The sequence below is a fragment of the Megascapheus bottae genome, chromosome 2, assembly GCF_031878675.1.
Source record: "Megascapheus bottae isolate mThoBot1 chromosome 2, mThoBot2.hap1, whole genome shotgun sequence".
NCBI lineage: Eukaryota > Metazoa > Chordata > Mammalia > Rodentia > Geomyidae > Megascapheus > Megascapheus bottae.
In genome coordinates this window covers 77,893,608-77,910,149 of record NC_143510.1, presented here as the reverse complement: position 1 = coordinate 77,910,149, position 16,542 = coordinate 77,893,608, and the positions used below count along the sequence as shown (strand labels likewise).

Here is a 16,542-nt window from a genome sequence, read left to right as displayed (position 1 = left end):
CAATGTGTTAGGGTTGGCTGATAGTCATGATTATTGCTAAGTGAATTGGAAGACAGATCTTATAATGGGAGGATCAGATGACAAGTGTGTTTGAATGTAAGACTCTAGGAAGATATACATTTTTGTTTCTTCATTTTTGTGCTAAGGATACAAGTAATCAGAGCCTTAGTAACTACATGCTGAATGAATAACTTGCTGAATGAAACCTGTGGGAATAATAATGCCCTTAAGAATTTAGTTAGACAACGTCACCCTGAAACCCCTAAACCAAACAAAGCTGAATACATAAAAGCCAGTCATGCCTAATACATAATATCATTCACCTTTAACTTGTGTGGCCCAATATACCAACGAGCGTATTAAGAGAACTGTTATTCTACTGTTGTTCCTAGTATTCAATCATTTCCCTTCTCTTCTTTGCTGGTTCAGCTATCCTTTGCAACTGCATGCAACCTCTACTGTGAAGTTCTGTAGAGGTAGGAGAGATGGCTGAAATAGAGCACTCACAGAAAAAAATACTGATAGAGAAGGCAGGTTGGTGGAGAAGAATGAATTCTTGCTAAACGAATCAGTGCGAATTTTCTTCATAAATAAAAATAGATTTGTGGACCTACAGTCTAACCAGAAGAACATTTCTAAGTTGAAGACAATATCTTCAGTAGAAGCAGTAGGAAATTATTGACATGTTGGGCTTCTAAGATGGAAAAGCTAATACAATAAGAAACCATTATGGGTTTTAAGACAGAGTCATTATTGGTGTATTGCCTGTGAAAAGTCTAGAAAGAGTTTACAGATAGCTTAGAAAAAAGGGTACTGAAACAAAAGTCAGCTAAGAGACTATTTTAGTTGGAGAATTTATGAAATGGGTCCATGAGAAGAAAAAGTCTAGATAAAAGCAAGAAATGTAGAGAGGACAGGCAAGAGAAGAGGGGCTCATAAGAGAACAGCGAGGTGCTTTCAGAATAGGTTATCTACCTCTAAGTGTGAGATGGAAAGACAGGCAACTGATTTTGAAGATCCGTAAAGATCCTCTAAAATGGAAGGGACTCAGAAATCAAAGGAATTAATTCAATAAAGAATGAGCTAGGTCAGCATTGCCAACTATCAAGCCTCTCTTCATCCTTTCCTGTCTGACATGAAGTGAGGCTAAAGAAAGGAAGTGTAACAGTTAAAGACAGTATTATCAGCCACTTAAGCGTGCCCAGATTTGAGGATGGAGATGATATATCCAGAAGAACCTCGTCTTCATCCCATCTACTAAAATAGTCAAATCACTAAAGTGAATCTCCTAAGAGTATGGTTAACTGGCCTAGGTCTTAATTCTTTTCAATGGTAAGCACAGAATTATTTGTTTTGTGCTTCATGAGGTACTTTTAATATAGTAAACAGGGCTTATAATCTCAAAATCACTAATTCTCTGTTTCATTGAGACATGATCTTATTACATAGCTTAGGGTGTCCTTGAACTCATGATTCTCCTTCATGAATCTTCACAGTGCTGAGATGACAGGCATGATCCACCAACACCCAGCTTAATTATTCTACTTAATTTCAACTCTAAAACCAATTTAGTAAAAAGTTAAATAACCACTAAAGTATAACTTCATATCTACATATTCTTCACCTTTGCTTTTAGATGTTAAAGAACTATGCTTTCTGATGGACCTGAAAGTCTACAGTTGAAAAACACAGAATCCCCCTTCATTGAAATAAGCATTGGCTCTGAAGCTTACCGTGATCACTAAACAGGAGCTGCTTCCATTTCTGCCTTTCTGCCTCTGAAGCCTTAAATCCCAGCACAGACTTCAATTCCTGTAGCACTCTCTTGGATTCTTCCTGCTCACGCTTTTGTCTCTCTCTGTCTTCTTGCGATAAGTAATAAAAATCATCCTTTCTGAAGTCACTGTCTATATCTATATCATCTACATAAGCTTCTAGTTCCTGAAAATGAATAAAAGAAAAAGGCACTTCAATTTCTTTTTTCTTTTTTTTTTTTGGTGCCAGTCTCGGGCTTGGGCTCAGGGCCTGAGCACTGTCCTTGGACTTTCTCAAGGCTAGAGCTCTACCACTTGAGCCTCAGCATCACTTCTGGCTTTTTTCTATGTATGTGGTACAGAGGAACCCGGGTATTTGTGCATGCTAGGCAAGCACTCTACCACTAGGCCAAACTCCTGGCCCATTTTAAGCAGTTTTTCTACTAGCATCTACTTCACTGTAGCTACCCATTTCTGAGATTTTTTAAAAAAAAAGAAAAAGATGAGCTACTCTTGTGACAGATGGGAGTGTGGGTGTTGGGGGTATCATATCATATCTATGATAAAACCTCCAAGAAGTTTGACAGTTAATGTTAACAGTGCCATGAACAATTTCTATGGCTGGTTTTCTATTTTGATAACATACTATAAATATAATCAAAATTAGAGGTATTTGCTATGCCAATTCTAATAAAAACTAGAGGGGCTATAAATTTGGGAATGTGGTTAGGCATATTCTTCTTACAGTAGACTCTGTGTTTTTTTTTTTTTTTTTCATTTCTTAGGAAGTTCCTAGGATTAGAGAACATACCATCTTACAGTCCCTCCATATTTCCAAGAGAGGATAGGTATTTCTTATCCAGCTGTCCTTGCAGGTAAGGCTCAGGCAAATGCCATAGGAACCTTTAATCTGATGTACTTGCACCTGATCTGATTCAGACATTTGTGATAATAGCAAAAGGTACCTTGAGGAATACATGCTAGTAAGGACAGTGGCAGATCAAGTTCCCAGAGTAACTGGTTCTAAGACTAGTTTTATCACTGGGCAATGTTAATGCTCAGTAACCAGCAATGGAGTCTATACTGGAACAGTTAGTTCTTTTGAGTGGTTTGCTGAAGTCTGGTTCAAGTCTGCTTATCTGACTCTCTAAAATGTTCTGTAAGCTATTTAAAAATGACTTTAGATACTACTAGGATCATTTTCAATTTGCAATGAAGAATACTAATTAGATACTATAAACTAAGAAGAAAAAAATGTTCTAGAGCCAGATGCCAGTGGTTCACAGTCTGTACTCCTAGCTACTCAGGAGGCTGAGATCTGAGGATTGCAGTTCGAAGCTAACCCAGGCACTAAAGTCCACAAGACTCTTATCGCCAATTAACCACTGGAAGTAGCACTGTGGCTCAAGTGGTTGAACAGCAGCCTTGAGCTGAAGAGTTGAGGGACAGCGTCCAGGCCGAGTTCAAGCCCCAGGACTGACAAAACAAACAAAAACCCCCAAAATTTCTAGAATGAGGGAAAATTCATCTGTAACAATTAAAATTTTTACTTTAAAATATACGATTAGGCATGATAGTACACAACTATAATCTTGGCATTTGAGAGCTAATGCAGAGGATTAAGATTTTGAGGTCTGACTGGGCTAGAAAGCAAAATTAACTAACTAGATAATTAATTAATTGAGGTATAATACATATAGTCAAGTGCTCAAATATTAAGTACACAGGATTTTAAAATATGTATACATACTGGTAAGCATTACCTAGCGCCAAGATAAAAATACTTCCAGCACTCCTGAAGGGAGCTTTACCAATATACTTCTATTGTATTTCATTATTTTTATGGAAAAATCAGAGAAAAATAACCAATTCTGCTGATGGACTGAATAATTCTGATCCAAGACACTGAAAATGAATGCTCTGATAAGAATTTTCTGTATTGCATTCAAATTTTGAAGCTCATTGGAAACAAATTCAACAAGTTACCTGACAATTGTCCATTTGATAATTATCTATATAATTTAAAAGAAAGTTGGAAAAGTTCTGTACATAAAACTCTTCTCCAGTGACCAAAAGGCACTTGCCATCCTTACCTGCTCCTCGGGGATGGGGTCTTTGTCTGCAATGTGTAGGGCAGGCAGCATCACAGGTGTGGTGATGCAGTGCGAGTTCTCACTTGTCATTTCAGGTTTGCCTGAAAGGGAGAAGGACATTGAAAAAGGACGAGAAATGTCAAACATGCAACAAAAATGCTCTTGATACTAATGCACTGTTAGCTTCATAGTCTAACTTGTTTCAACTAAAACTTGCTTTAGGAGAGTTAAAAAGACATCAGAGTTGGCTGGGAATGTGGCTTAGTGGTAGAGTGCTTTCAAGCATGCATAAAGCCCCAGGCTTGATTCCTTAGTACCACATACACAGAAAAAGCAGGAAGTGGCACTGTGGCTCAAGTGGTAGAGGGATAGCCTTGAGCCAAAGAAACTCAGGAACAGTGCCCAGGCACTGAGTTTAAGCTCTGGGGCTGAATAAAAAGGCATTAAAGTTAACAGTAATATGAGTAGATATAAAGTTTTCAGTTAAATTTTTCGAGTACTGATTTTCTGCCCTTTAAGACCTAGTACCACTCTTCCTCACAAGAAAAACAAAAACTGATGGTATTTTAACTCTAGAATTGGGACTGGAGACTCCAACTCTTTCCATATTTTTACCTCCCTTTTCTGTGAATAGTTTGGCTCTCATCTTTAGAAAATTTACTTTAGTCACTCCCTTTGTATGTGACTAACCACGGCTTCGTAAACCATGTTGCTAAGTGTTTTTCTATCTTAAAAACCCCAGCTTGTTTTGGATACACTATCCCATGCCCACCAAGGGTTTCTTCCATTCCTGGTCCTTTTTTTTGTTTTTTTGCCAGTCCTAAGGCTTGAACTCAGGGCCTGAGTACTGTCCCTTGAGCTTTTTCCTCAAAGCTAGCACTCTGCCCCTTGAGTCACAGCACCACTTCTGGCTTTTTCTATGTATATGGTATCAAGGAATTGAACCTGGGTCATTGTGCATGCTAGGCAAGCACTCTTCCACCAGGCCAAACTCCCGGCCCAATCCCTGGTCCTTTTTAAGTAGAGTGCTGAATGAAAGGCAGAGGGCAGAATTAGCTATTAGTGTGCCTCATGGTTATTACATATATAGACAGATACATACAGAAACAGACCTAGATTGTGTAAGGACCTATATTTACACACAAACTTTGTAGCTCCATCCTCATAATGAAACAGTGTAAAAGCAATTATAAGCTAGGCACTAGTGATAAGAACCTACAGGCTCAAATCTGTCATTCTAGTTATGCAGAAGGCTGAGATCTGATGAACATGGTTCCAAGCTAGCCTGGGCAGAAAAGTCCATGAGACTCTTACCTCCAATTAACCACCAAAATGCTTGAAGTGGAGCTGTGGCAAGTGATAGAGTGCTAGCCTTTAGTGTAGTGCACAGGCCCTGAGTTTCAAGTCTCAGAACTGGCACATATATATATACACACACACACACACACACACACACACACACACACACACACACACACACACACACACACACACCAATGATATATTTTATCACATGGCAGTAAACATACTTAACACTCAAGATCTTCATTTCTAAATACCATGCTCCAATAAAAGCATTGAGGGTTTCATATGGACAAGGCTGATATCAGACTGAAGCTAAGAAAGCACAAGAAACCAAAGAAGTACTCAAATATTAATGATCCTACAAATCAGTGACACCTAAGATAGTTTAAGAAGCAGAGGAAATTACAGTAATGAATTAGGATTTACCAAATAAATCAATGTCTAAATATGGAACAGTGATCTAAGTGGACATTTTACCTTAGATTGCCAAGGTAAAAAAGGAAAAACAGAATTACAGCATTGCCAATTGGCAACCAACACAGTAATAAAATTCAAGCAAAAACTAAACCAAATGAGCTGGGGGCATGTTGCCGGGGGGTGCGGGTGGGGGGGGAGGATGGGGAGAGGTTGTCAACCTGGCAGAGTTAAATCTATTTCCAACGATAAGTTAAACATATCCCTGTCCTCCTAGCTACTCAGAAGATGAAGCCAGGTATTATTGGCTCATTTCTACCTACCTATTCAGAAGGCTGAGATCTGAGGTTGAGGTTCAAAGCCAGCTCAGGAAAGAAAATTCATGACATACTCATCTCCAATAAACTACTCAGAAAAAGCCAGAAGTGTCACTGTGGCTCAAGTGGTAGAGTGCTAACCTTGAGCAAAAGGGGCTAAGGACAGTGCGCAGGTCCAGTGTTCAAGCCCCAGGATCAGTGGAAAGAAAAAAAGAAAAGAAAAGAAAAGTGGGTCCAGTTCTGCCCAGGCATAAATTTGAGACCACATTTGATAATTATACAAACCAAAACAGACTGGCAGCAGGGCTCAAATAGCAGAGCACTTGCCTAGTAAGTATAAAAATCTCTGAGATCACTTCCTAGAACATGAGTTAAAATAATTTAAGCTAGCTGGGCACAGTGGCCCACGCCTGTAATCCTAGCTACTCAGGAGGCTGCCATCTGGGGATCAAGGTTCAAAGCTAGCCCAGGCACAAAAAGACCTGAGACTCATCTCCAATTAATCTCTAGAAAATAAGAGCTGAAGAGCTGAGATCACAGGGCTAGATCAAGTCCCATGACCCACCAAAAAAAAAAAAAAATAATAATTTAAACTAATTTGCTTAAAAAGCTTACCTAGAATATACAGTTCTGAATTTAGCTGAATATTTACTTCTGCTGCCTCTTTGTAACTTATCCCTTTCTCTATTTCCAACTCCTAGCAAAGACTAGTCTGTTCAGTGTCTCTTTGACATTTAAAAAATGCCATGTAAATGAAGTAAATGTAGTGCTTTGACTCTAGTATAACGCATTAGAAATTGAGTTAAAAATTCACCCTGTTACAACTTCTTTTTCATTTTGGTGGTGACATGAGAGCTTGAACTTAAAAATTGCAGAAACTTACATTTAGGGTAATAAAAGAATGAACTTAACCAAGCACCCAACGGAATATTATTCTGCAATAAAAGGGGGGATACCATCAGGTACTGGTGGCTCATGCTCATAATCTTAGCTACTCATAATTTTAGCTGTACTCTCTCCTGCTCAGTTTTCTTGCTCATGGCTGGCTCTCTAGTAATTCAGCCACGTCTCCAGTCTGGCATTTTGCTGATTAAGTAAAGTCTCATGAACTTTTCTGCCTGGCTAGCTTTGAACTCAATCACTCCTTTTATTGCAGAAGAGTATTTCACTGGATCACTATGCTAAATTCATTCTTTTATTATTGTAAATGTATGTTTCTGGAACTCTTAATACAAAAATATTAAAATTCATACTTTCTTTTTAGTTTTTTATTATTATTAAATTGATGTACGGAAGGGTCATTTTCATAAGTTAGGTAAGGAGTACATTTATTTTTGGACAATGTACCTCTTGATTGTTTTCTCTCTATTTGCATAGTTCATTTTCAACATAGTGTCTACTGAATCTTTTTTTTTTTGCCAGTCCTGGACCTTGAATTCAGGGCCTGAGCACTGTACTTGGGCTTTTTCAAGACTAGAGGTCTACCACTTGAGCCACAGCACCACTTCTGGCTTTTTTCTATGTATGTGGTACCAAGAAATCAAAACCTTCATGCATGCAAGGCAAACATTCTACCAGTAGGCCTAACTCAGGGCCCCTGAATCTTTTTTTTTTTTTTTAAGAGATTTGCTGAATGCTCAAACTATAATTATCGTGCATGAAATTCAAGCCAAGATTTGAATTCAGTGCTGACTTTTAAACATAAACTTAACAGGTTTTTATTTATCTATTTACTTAGTAAATTAAGATTTTATGAAGCCTTATACCAGGCTAGAATGAGTATGTTTAATGAACATGTGCCAAAGACAGTTCCAAAGGTACCTTTTTTGTCTGTTTTTCTTCTCAATAGTTTGTCCACTTGAGAAATGGCCTCTTCCCAGCAACTGTTGCTTGCTTGAACATGGGGCTCAATCAACTTTAGTTTCTGTTCTAGAACCTGATAGGCTTCTGATACTGGCTCTTGTGTTTCTTTAGTATAAACAAGTTTTTCAAGTTCATCTTCAAGAATTATTACCCTGGATAATAGAGAAAAACAGACATTGAAAAATACACAATGGACAATTAGATGTGTTATCTATATATTTTAAAAATAAGCTTACAAAAATGAACAGGCTCTGGAGATAAATAGTGGTTATGGATGTATAATATATGTATTTGACTCCACTTAACTATACCCTTAAAAATGATTTAATGGGCCAGGTATGGAGTGGCTCAGAGCTGTAATCCTAGCTACTCAGGAAGCAGATTGGGAAGGCTCAGGTTAATAGTTAGCCAGAACAATGAAGTCTGTGGGACCCCATCTCATCAAACAATAACGACAAAAAAGTTAGAAACTGTCCTGTGCTTGTCATTATAGTTATAAGGGAAGTATAAAAAGGAGGCCAGTCGGGGTATAATCACTGAATATTATATAAAAAGTACCTAAATCATTAGGCTGAGATTTGAGGGTTGAGGCTCAAAGCCAGCCCAGGAAGGAAAGTCTGTAAGACTCTTACCTCCAGTTAACCAGAAAACTGGAAGTGGCACTATGGCTCAAAGAGGTAGAGCACTAGCCTTGAGCCGAAAGAGCTGGGGATGGCGCCCAAGCCCCGAGTTTAAGCCCCATGACAACAGAAAAACAAAACAACCCCCACCCCCAAACTCAACCAAAGTAGAAAGGGTAGGGCATGGTACAAGTAGGAGAGTACCTGCCTAGCAAGCAAAAAGTCCTAAGTTCATCTCTAGTACTAACCCATTCCCCAAACAAGACAGAAATGTATCTCAGTAATAAGGGCTTGGTTAATATGTCTAAGGCACTGGATTCAGTCTCTAACATCAAACAAGTCTAAACAATATCATGTACCTATTCAACAAATATTTCTTGTATACATACTAGATATTTCTATGCTCAAAGAATTAATCCTGCATTGTGGAAATGCACAACAAACCTCCTCCACTGTGTATAATTAATACATATTAATAAAAAGGTTCAGGGTGGGGAGTTTGGCCTAGTGGTAGAGTGCCTGCCTAGCATACACAAAGACCCAGGTTCGATTCCTTGCTACCACATACATAGAAAAAAGCTGGAAGTGGTGCTGATGTTCAAGTGGTAGAGCTTTGGCCTTGAGAAAGTCAAAGGACAGTGCTCAGGCCCTGAGCTCAAGCCCAGGACTGGCAAAAATAAAAATTAAAACTAAAATAAAAAAATTAAAAGGTCCAAAGAGTTAAACTTGCCCAAAATCAAATGGCAATGCTGGGCCAAATCCAGTTTCAAAAGGATAACAGTATAAAGACAGTGTAAAGAAATTCAGAAGCCTCCAAAACTAACCTCCAAAGTAACAACCATCCCATTAAAAAATGGGCCAAAGACTTAAAGAGAGTCTTCTCTGAAGAAGAAACAAAAATGGCCTATAGACACATGAAGAAATGCTCAACATCTCTGGTCATAAAAGAAATGCAAATCAAAACAACTCTAAGATTCCACCTCACTCCAGCTAGAATGGCCAGGATCAGGAAAACGAATGACAACAGATGCTGGAGGGGATGTGGCCAGGAGGGATCACTACTACACTGTTGGTGGGAGTGCAAACTCGTTCAACCACTATGGAAAGCAGTGTGGCAGTGCCTCAAAAGGCTAAACATAGAACTCCCCTATGACCCAGCAATTCCACTACTTGGCATTTACCCAACCATCCAGAAACAAGGACATACTAAACCCACTAGCACAACAATGTTCATTGCAGCACTATTCACCATAGCAAAGATACAGAACCAACCTAGATGTCCCTCAGTTGATGAGTGGATCAACAAGTTGTGGTATTTGTACACAATGGAATTCTATGCTGCTGTCAGAAAGAATGACATAGCCCCATTTGTTAGGAAATGGAAAGACTTAGAAAAAATCATATTAAGTGAAGTAAGCCAGACTCAAAGGAACTTAGGCTCAATGGTTTCCCTCATTCGTCATAATCAGTAGAAACCTTGGGCTCTACTAGCAGAGATTTGCAATAGAGCAAAATCTTGATACATAAGGACATATAATGTGAAGCTAATTAAAAGGACCTCCAGGATAGTGAAACAAAAGCCATATAATGAATGATTGTTGTCCTTAATGTACTATGTTGTCTCTCATCTCCTTTGCTGTCCCTTGTTATCTCATATTGGTATAGTATCTCACTTTGTTATCTAATATATTGAATTTATTTGTATTTGGATATTTGAAATTTGATAGGGAAGGGGGGAAAACCAAGACGGGTGGGGGTGTGGGGGGGGGGAGGGAAACGGGTACCAAGACATATGAAAGGGTATCAATGTATGTGAATTAACGCACCTTCTATCTGGCAAATATCATGTAACCCTTTTACTAATTACAATAAAAAAGAAAAAAAAAAAAGAAATTCAGAAGGGGAAAGAACTGACCTACCAACTCTAGGTATAGACAGTGAAAGCTAAGGATGGGTAAATTTGACTGTATTATTAGTGGGAGGGGAAAAGCGAATGGAAAGAGTGGCGACAAATATAATCAACCTATTTTATATGCATGTACAAAATAAAATAATGACCCTAGGTGAATTTATATTTATTTATTTATTTATTCACTTATTTTTTTATTTATTGTCAGTCCTGGGGCTTGAACTCAAAGACTGGACATTGTCTTTGGACACTTTTTGCTCAAGGCCAGCACCTTGCCACTTGAGCCACAGCAGCACCTCCAGCTTTTTCTGTGTATGTGGTACTGAGGAATCAAACTCGGTCTTTTGTGCATGCTAGGCAAGCACTTTACCACTAGACTATGCTCCCGGCCCCCTAGGTAAATTTAAGAAGGGGACCTGGGTAAGAGAAATAGACAGATGGGGTAAGATTGATAGGTACAGTGTATGAATATATGGAAATGTTACAATAACTGTCCCCATACAAGTAATACATCTTGCTAAAAATACCTTAAAGAAGAGGAGAACAGTGGCTCATGTCTGTAATTCTAGCTAACTCAGGAGACTGAGATCTGAAGATCACAGTTCAAAGCCTGCATGAGTAGGAAAGTCTGTGGGACTCTTGTCTCTCTCTAATAAACTACTCAGAAAAAGCTGCAAGTGGCACTGTGGTTCAAGTAGTAGAATGCTAGCCTTGAGCACAAAAGCTCTAGAACAGCACCTAGACCAGCAAGCTCTAGGATCAGCACCACAGGAAAAAGAAATAGGCTTATATAAAAAGTAAGGAAGACCTTAAGTTCTAAAAATTAAGTTCCAGTGATTGTATATAGAGATTCCCTTCTTGAACACTTGTTTGTTAAACTTGTCATTTGAAATATGATGTAAAAATCAATGTTAATAAATTCATTAATAAAAAAAAGTAAGGAAGACCATGTTAGATGAAACATGGAAAAAAGGCATTTGTATAATTTGGCAGGACAAGGAAGAGTGAGAAATAAAGATAGGAACACAGACTTAGGTTATAGCAACACTTTTTGTAAATGTTTTATATAGACTTGAAGCAGCTATCTTGGGAAACCAGTTAAGATTTAAAGTTATGTATAAAAGTGTGTGTGTGCACGTGTGCATGCTGTGTTGGTACTGGGGCTTGAGAATTGCTTAGTTTTTGTTTTGTTTTGTTTTTGATCTGAAAGCTGATGCTCTACCACTTCAACCACACCTTTACTTTTGGCTCTTTGTTTATTAATAATTGAAGATAAAGAGTGTTTTGGCTTCGTCTGCTCACTGGCTTCTAAGCCCAATCCTTATATATGTCTCTTAATATAGGAGTGCAGTCTCTGGAATAGTGTCTAAATTTATTGATTGATTGATTGATTGATTGATTGCTGGGATGGGGTCTTGAGCTCAGTGCTTTGATGTTGTTCTTTAGCTTCTTTTTCTCAAGGCTTCTACTCTACCACTTGAGTCACAGCTCCACTTCTGGCTTTTTTTTTTTTTTTGGTAATTTACTAGAGATAAACATCTCCTGGACTTTCCTGCCTGGGCTGGCTGGCTTCAAACAGTGATCCCCAGATCTCAGCCTTTTGGATAGGTAGGATTACAAGACACATGTTTCTTCACATAATTCACAATTCCAATCTGAGATTAAAAATAAAACAAAACTTTTTTTACTTGTACTCATATCCATGGAGTATATCCCCCATCCTTCCCTAAGAGATTTTCTTTTATCTAATGCATCTAATGTTTGATATAGTTCTAATTTCAAATATGTCTGGTATATTTCAAAAACGAATTCCTTGGAAACTGGTTTGACTAATACATCACCATTCAAATCTAATTTTCCTCTGATGATAATCCAAGTTTTCCCATCTACTCAAGTGGTGGTAGTCTCATCTCCCATAGTCCTTGCTTAGAGCTGGGTTATGTTAGATCAGCAGATACAGGAAGTGGAACTGTGGCACAAGTGATAGAACAGCAAATACACATCACTGCGCTATCCTTACCTCACCATCTGTTAACAATGGCACCGGGAAGCTTAGCTTGTTAATCATTGGACCATTCCCTTATATAGCTTCTAAACTTACTCATTCAGTAAAGCTTTCAGATGGAGCTGTAAGCTGCGCACTGCTGTGTGAACATTATTCAGTTCTCTTGACTTCTGCTGAGTTTTGGATAAACGCTGGGGAGCTGATTGGTGCTGAGTTTCAAAGTACCGATAGAATTCATAGCTGCGCTTAAGCTCTTCCAAACAGGCAGAATGAGCATGAGGTAGACCTTGAGTCACATCAGATAAAATACGATGAGGCAAATGTGCTGGAGTAAGCAAGGGCCCCGACGGTGAGTGGGCTGGAGAAAGTAGCAGGGCTAACCGTCTGAAGAATTCTGAACTTTGTGCCACCCAGAGTTGGAACAAAACCTACAAAACAAATTAACAGACAAGGTTGAGAAGTAGGGGACAAATAATAAAGACATTGAGCTACACATTTCAAAATAAGCTATACATTTCTTTATTGCTTATCTTAACTTCTACTTTAGATGTTTCACTTTAATGAATATAGTTGACCTAATTCTAATTGATGGGGAACATTATACCTCATTATGTAGGCATGACATGTAGGAACTTAGGACTCCAGTAGAGCAGGTAACATTTATATATAATTTAGTTTCTACTATGCTAAATGGCAAGTGTTGATGGAATAAAATACTTATTAGAATCCTCCTTCTTGAGTGAAGTTCATAAAAATAATTTCCAGTCTTATTTTATGTTAATTACTTAGTAATTAACATAAAAATCAGTCCAAGACTGTTCATAGCCCAGGAATGCCAGAAAATATACAACGTAGCCTGAATCTAGCAGCAAAGGATTTTTCTGAATACTGCCTTATTTAAGAGAAAGACAATGTCCCAAAAGCAAACACAGGAGGAACTGCTCTAATATGGAAAGGATAGCACACAACAAAAACAGGATAGAACTACTTTGGAGAACTTAGGTCCCAAATATTCACAACTATGAGAATGGGCATTATTAAGATGGTTTTACTGAATGAATTTTAAAATTATACAAGTAATGGGTTAACTTCATATAAAGCTATTTTATCAGTAATATTTAAGCAAGCAAGGTCAGATTTCCAAACTGCTAAAGATACACTATCTGGGAATTCTTGAAAATAAGTCAGCTTACTTGGAAGTCTTATTTAATCATTAAAATTTGTGACTATAGTAATTTTCTTTATTGTTTTATTCATTTGTTTAGGGCATCTATGACAGGCATTATACTGGGTGCTGATAATACAGCTGTGAATAAAATAAGGGAACAAGAATCTCCACTTGGATGAAGCTTCATTCAAGTGTGTGTAGGAGAAAGACAGATAGATAATAATGAATAAAGAATGTTTCTTGGTTGATGAGTTATAGAGAAATGTGCTTCAGAAAGGAACAATAAGTGTGTGTGTGTGTGTGTGTGTGTGTGTGTGTGTGTGTGTGTGTGTGTACAGATGTATCCATATGAGGGGGTGAGAAAGGAAGAAACAGAAGGGAAGGGAGTGACCAGGAAGGTCTGTAAAATAGTGTTAACTTGAAAAAAATGGTTCATGGACTCTCATGAGGGAAGAGTTATGGCGCAGGAGCCAAGTGAGCTTTGGTGAAAGCTGGAAGTCTGGCTTTACAGATCTGCCTAGACAATTCAACTTGAAAACCATACCCAAAAATGTAAGAAAATAGGAAAGTCACAGAGACATCTTGATTCGTAAACACAAAAATAATTTAAAAAGGAAATGAAGGAATATCATAATTGCTTCTCACAGTCTTCAAAGTAATTGTTTTTTTTAAGTATCCATTTTATTATAAGCCCTATTTTATGTTGTTTTGTAATTTTTCTCACTTAATACCTTACATAACAGATATGGTTACTCCTCTCTTACAAACAGGTTTAAATGGTTTGTTCCAGGCCAAATGGCTTTAGTCAGGGCTAAAATATAAACTCACCTCTGCTCAATCTTATTCATTAATTGCTCAGATAATCTTGTGAGAAAAAACAAATAAACACCTTTTCATTATAGAGTAAAACAGTCAAGATATTGAATTATTGTCCAAAGTCATCCCATCGAGGATTAACATGTTTTGCTTGTTTTAAAAACCAGAGTTATAGTTACACTACCTACATATGATATATTCTTACTATTTTGCTAGAGATAGACATTTCTCTATGCTTTGATAGAATTTTTGGAAGTAAGTCAGAGCTGCTACACAATGGTCACATTTGGCTCTATGATTCATGAACCATTTATTTTTTTGCTGAGCATTCAGGCAGTATTCCACTTTATACTATTATATGCATTGAGCTAAAAAGCAAATTGGTAAATAAGGATTCACTAGTGGAATTACTTATTCAAAGAACAAGACATGTAAAATGCTATTTATGTGTCAAACTGCAATCTCAAACAAATAGCTTTAGGAAATTGAGGAAAACAAGAAGAAAACAGTTGCAATAGCCCACCTAAGATGTAATGGTAACCAGGCATAGTAATGCATACCTATGGGTCTTCAGACAGGAAGGTTGCTAGTTCAAGGCCAGCCTGGGCAACATAGGGGTCCTTTTCTTAGAAAATAAATTTTAAAAAAGAGACATAGAATGGGATAGACATGGCAGCTAAGATGGGAATGGTGGGAGGGATATAGATAAAAGTAGGTGGACTTTCTGACTGATGATATGTAAGGAGATAAAAGGAGGAACGAGAAGGATGGTACTCAGGTATCTAGTCTAAATTGTATGGTGCGATTTACTAAGTAGGGGTAAAATGAGGGTAAAAAAAAGAAGGCAAGGTTTAAAGGAAAGGAAGAGTGTTCCTCACCCCCCCACCAGTGGCTAGGATTAGCAATAGAACCAACTAAGCTTCACATCCAGCTCCAGGTAATAGATACAGATTAGAAAAGCTGGAGGATATATAAGTTAATACAATTTGAAAACAAAATGGACCTTGATGAATGCTATCAATTCTACTTGTACTGATTTTCATGGTTATCAAGGGAAGCTTTAAACATTAAGAAAATAAAAAGAACAGCCAAGTAGGGTGTTCTAAATACTTACAGGGAACTTAACATATTTGGACCAGACTACACAAATGATCATAGACCTTTACTACATACATTTTTTAGATCATTGACTTTTTTTTTTTTTTTTGCCAGTCCTAGGGCTTGAACTCAGGGCTTGAGCACTGTCCTTGGGCTTTACTCAAGGCCAGCACTCTACCACCTGAGTCATAGCATCACTTCCGGCTTTTCTATGTATGTGGTACCAAGGAATCCAACCTGGTCTTTGTGTATTCTAGGCAAGCACTCTACCACTAGGCCAAACTCCTGGCCCCGACAGTCTTAAATTTACAATCTCCTTGTCTCAGCTTCCAAATGTTGGGATTATAGGTGTACACATGACTTTTTTTTTTGGTCATTCCTGGGGCTTGAACTCTGGGCCTGGGCACTGTCCCTGAGCTCTTCAGCTCAAGGTTATCACTCTACCACTTCAGCCACAGAGCCACTTCCAGTTTTCTGGTGGTTAACTGGACATAAGAGTCTCATAGACTTTAGTGCCCGGGCTGGCTTTGAACTGTGATCCTCTGATCTCAGCCTCCTGAGTAACTAGGATTACAGGCATGCCACTGGCGCCTGGCTTTTACAACTTACTTTAATGTGTATTTTCTCATGGTATTATCTTGTTATTATTATTTTGGTCATGGGTCTTAAAGTCAGGGCCTGGGCAATGTCCCTGAGATTTTCTGCTTAAGGCTGGTGCTCTACCACTTGGGCTACAGTGTCATTTCCTGTTTTCTGGTGGTTAACTGGAGATCTGAGTCTCACAGACTTTCCTGTCCAGGCTGGCTTCAAACCACGATCCTCAGAGCACAGCCTCCTGAGATTACAGGTGTTAGCCACGGATATTTTTTTAAACTGATACCGAAATAGTTTATTAAGTTTAAGTACCATAAATCTCTACCAATTCTGCATTACTAAATATGCAATTTGTTTCCAATATTAGCTACTAGTAATATTACAAACACACTTTAGGCACATGTCTGATTATTTTCTGAAATAAATCTGCAAGAGTAAAATAGTTGACAAAAACTGGAATCCATTGCCTAGGCCCAGAGTTCAAGTTCCATGACTGACCAAAAAATAAAATAAAAAAAAAAATCCCAAATCCAAAAAACAAAACAAAACAAACAAACAACAACCAAAAACATCCCTGGGCTGGGAT

At 38.0% G+C, this 16,542-nt stretch overlaps 1 protein-coding gene across 5 annotated transcripts in view; it reads right to left on the bottom strand.

The window, feature by feature from the left end:
• Positions 1 to 16,542, bottom strand: part of Vezt (vezatin, adherens junctions transmembrane protein) — a 60,396-nt gene that overhangs the window by 2,325 nt on the left and 41,529 nt on the right. For all 5 annotated transcript variants that reach the window (XM_090328413.1, XM_090328414.1, XM_090328416.1 and 2 more), the window contains exons 8-11: positions 12,377 to 12,708; positions 7,705 to 7,898; positions 3,848 to 3,948; positions 1,734 to 1,941 (exon numbers count right to left, since the gene is read on the bottom strand). In XM_090328413.1, the coding sequence (XP_090184539.1) occupies positions 1,734 to 1,941; positions 3,848 to 3,948; positions 7,705 to 7,898; positions 12,377 to 12,708 (835 nt within the window). The remainder of the gene's footprint in view (positions 1 to 1,733; positions 1,942 to 3,847; positions 3,949 to 7,704; positions 7,899 to 12,376; positions 12,709 to 16,542) is intronic.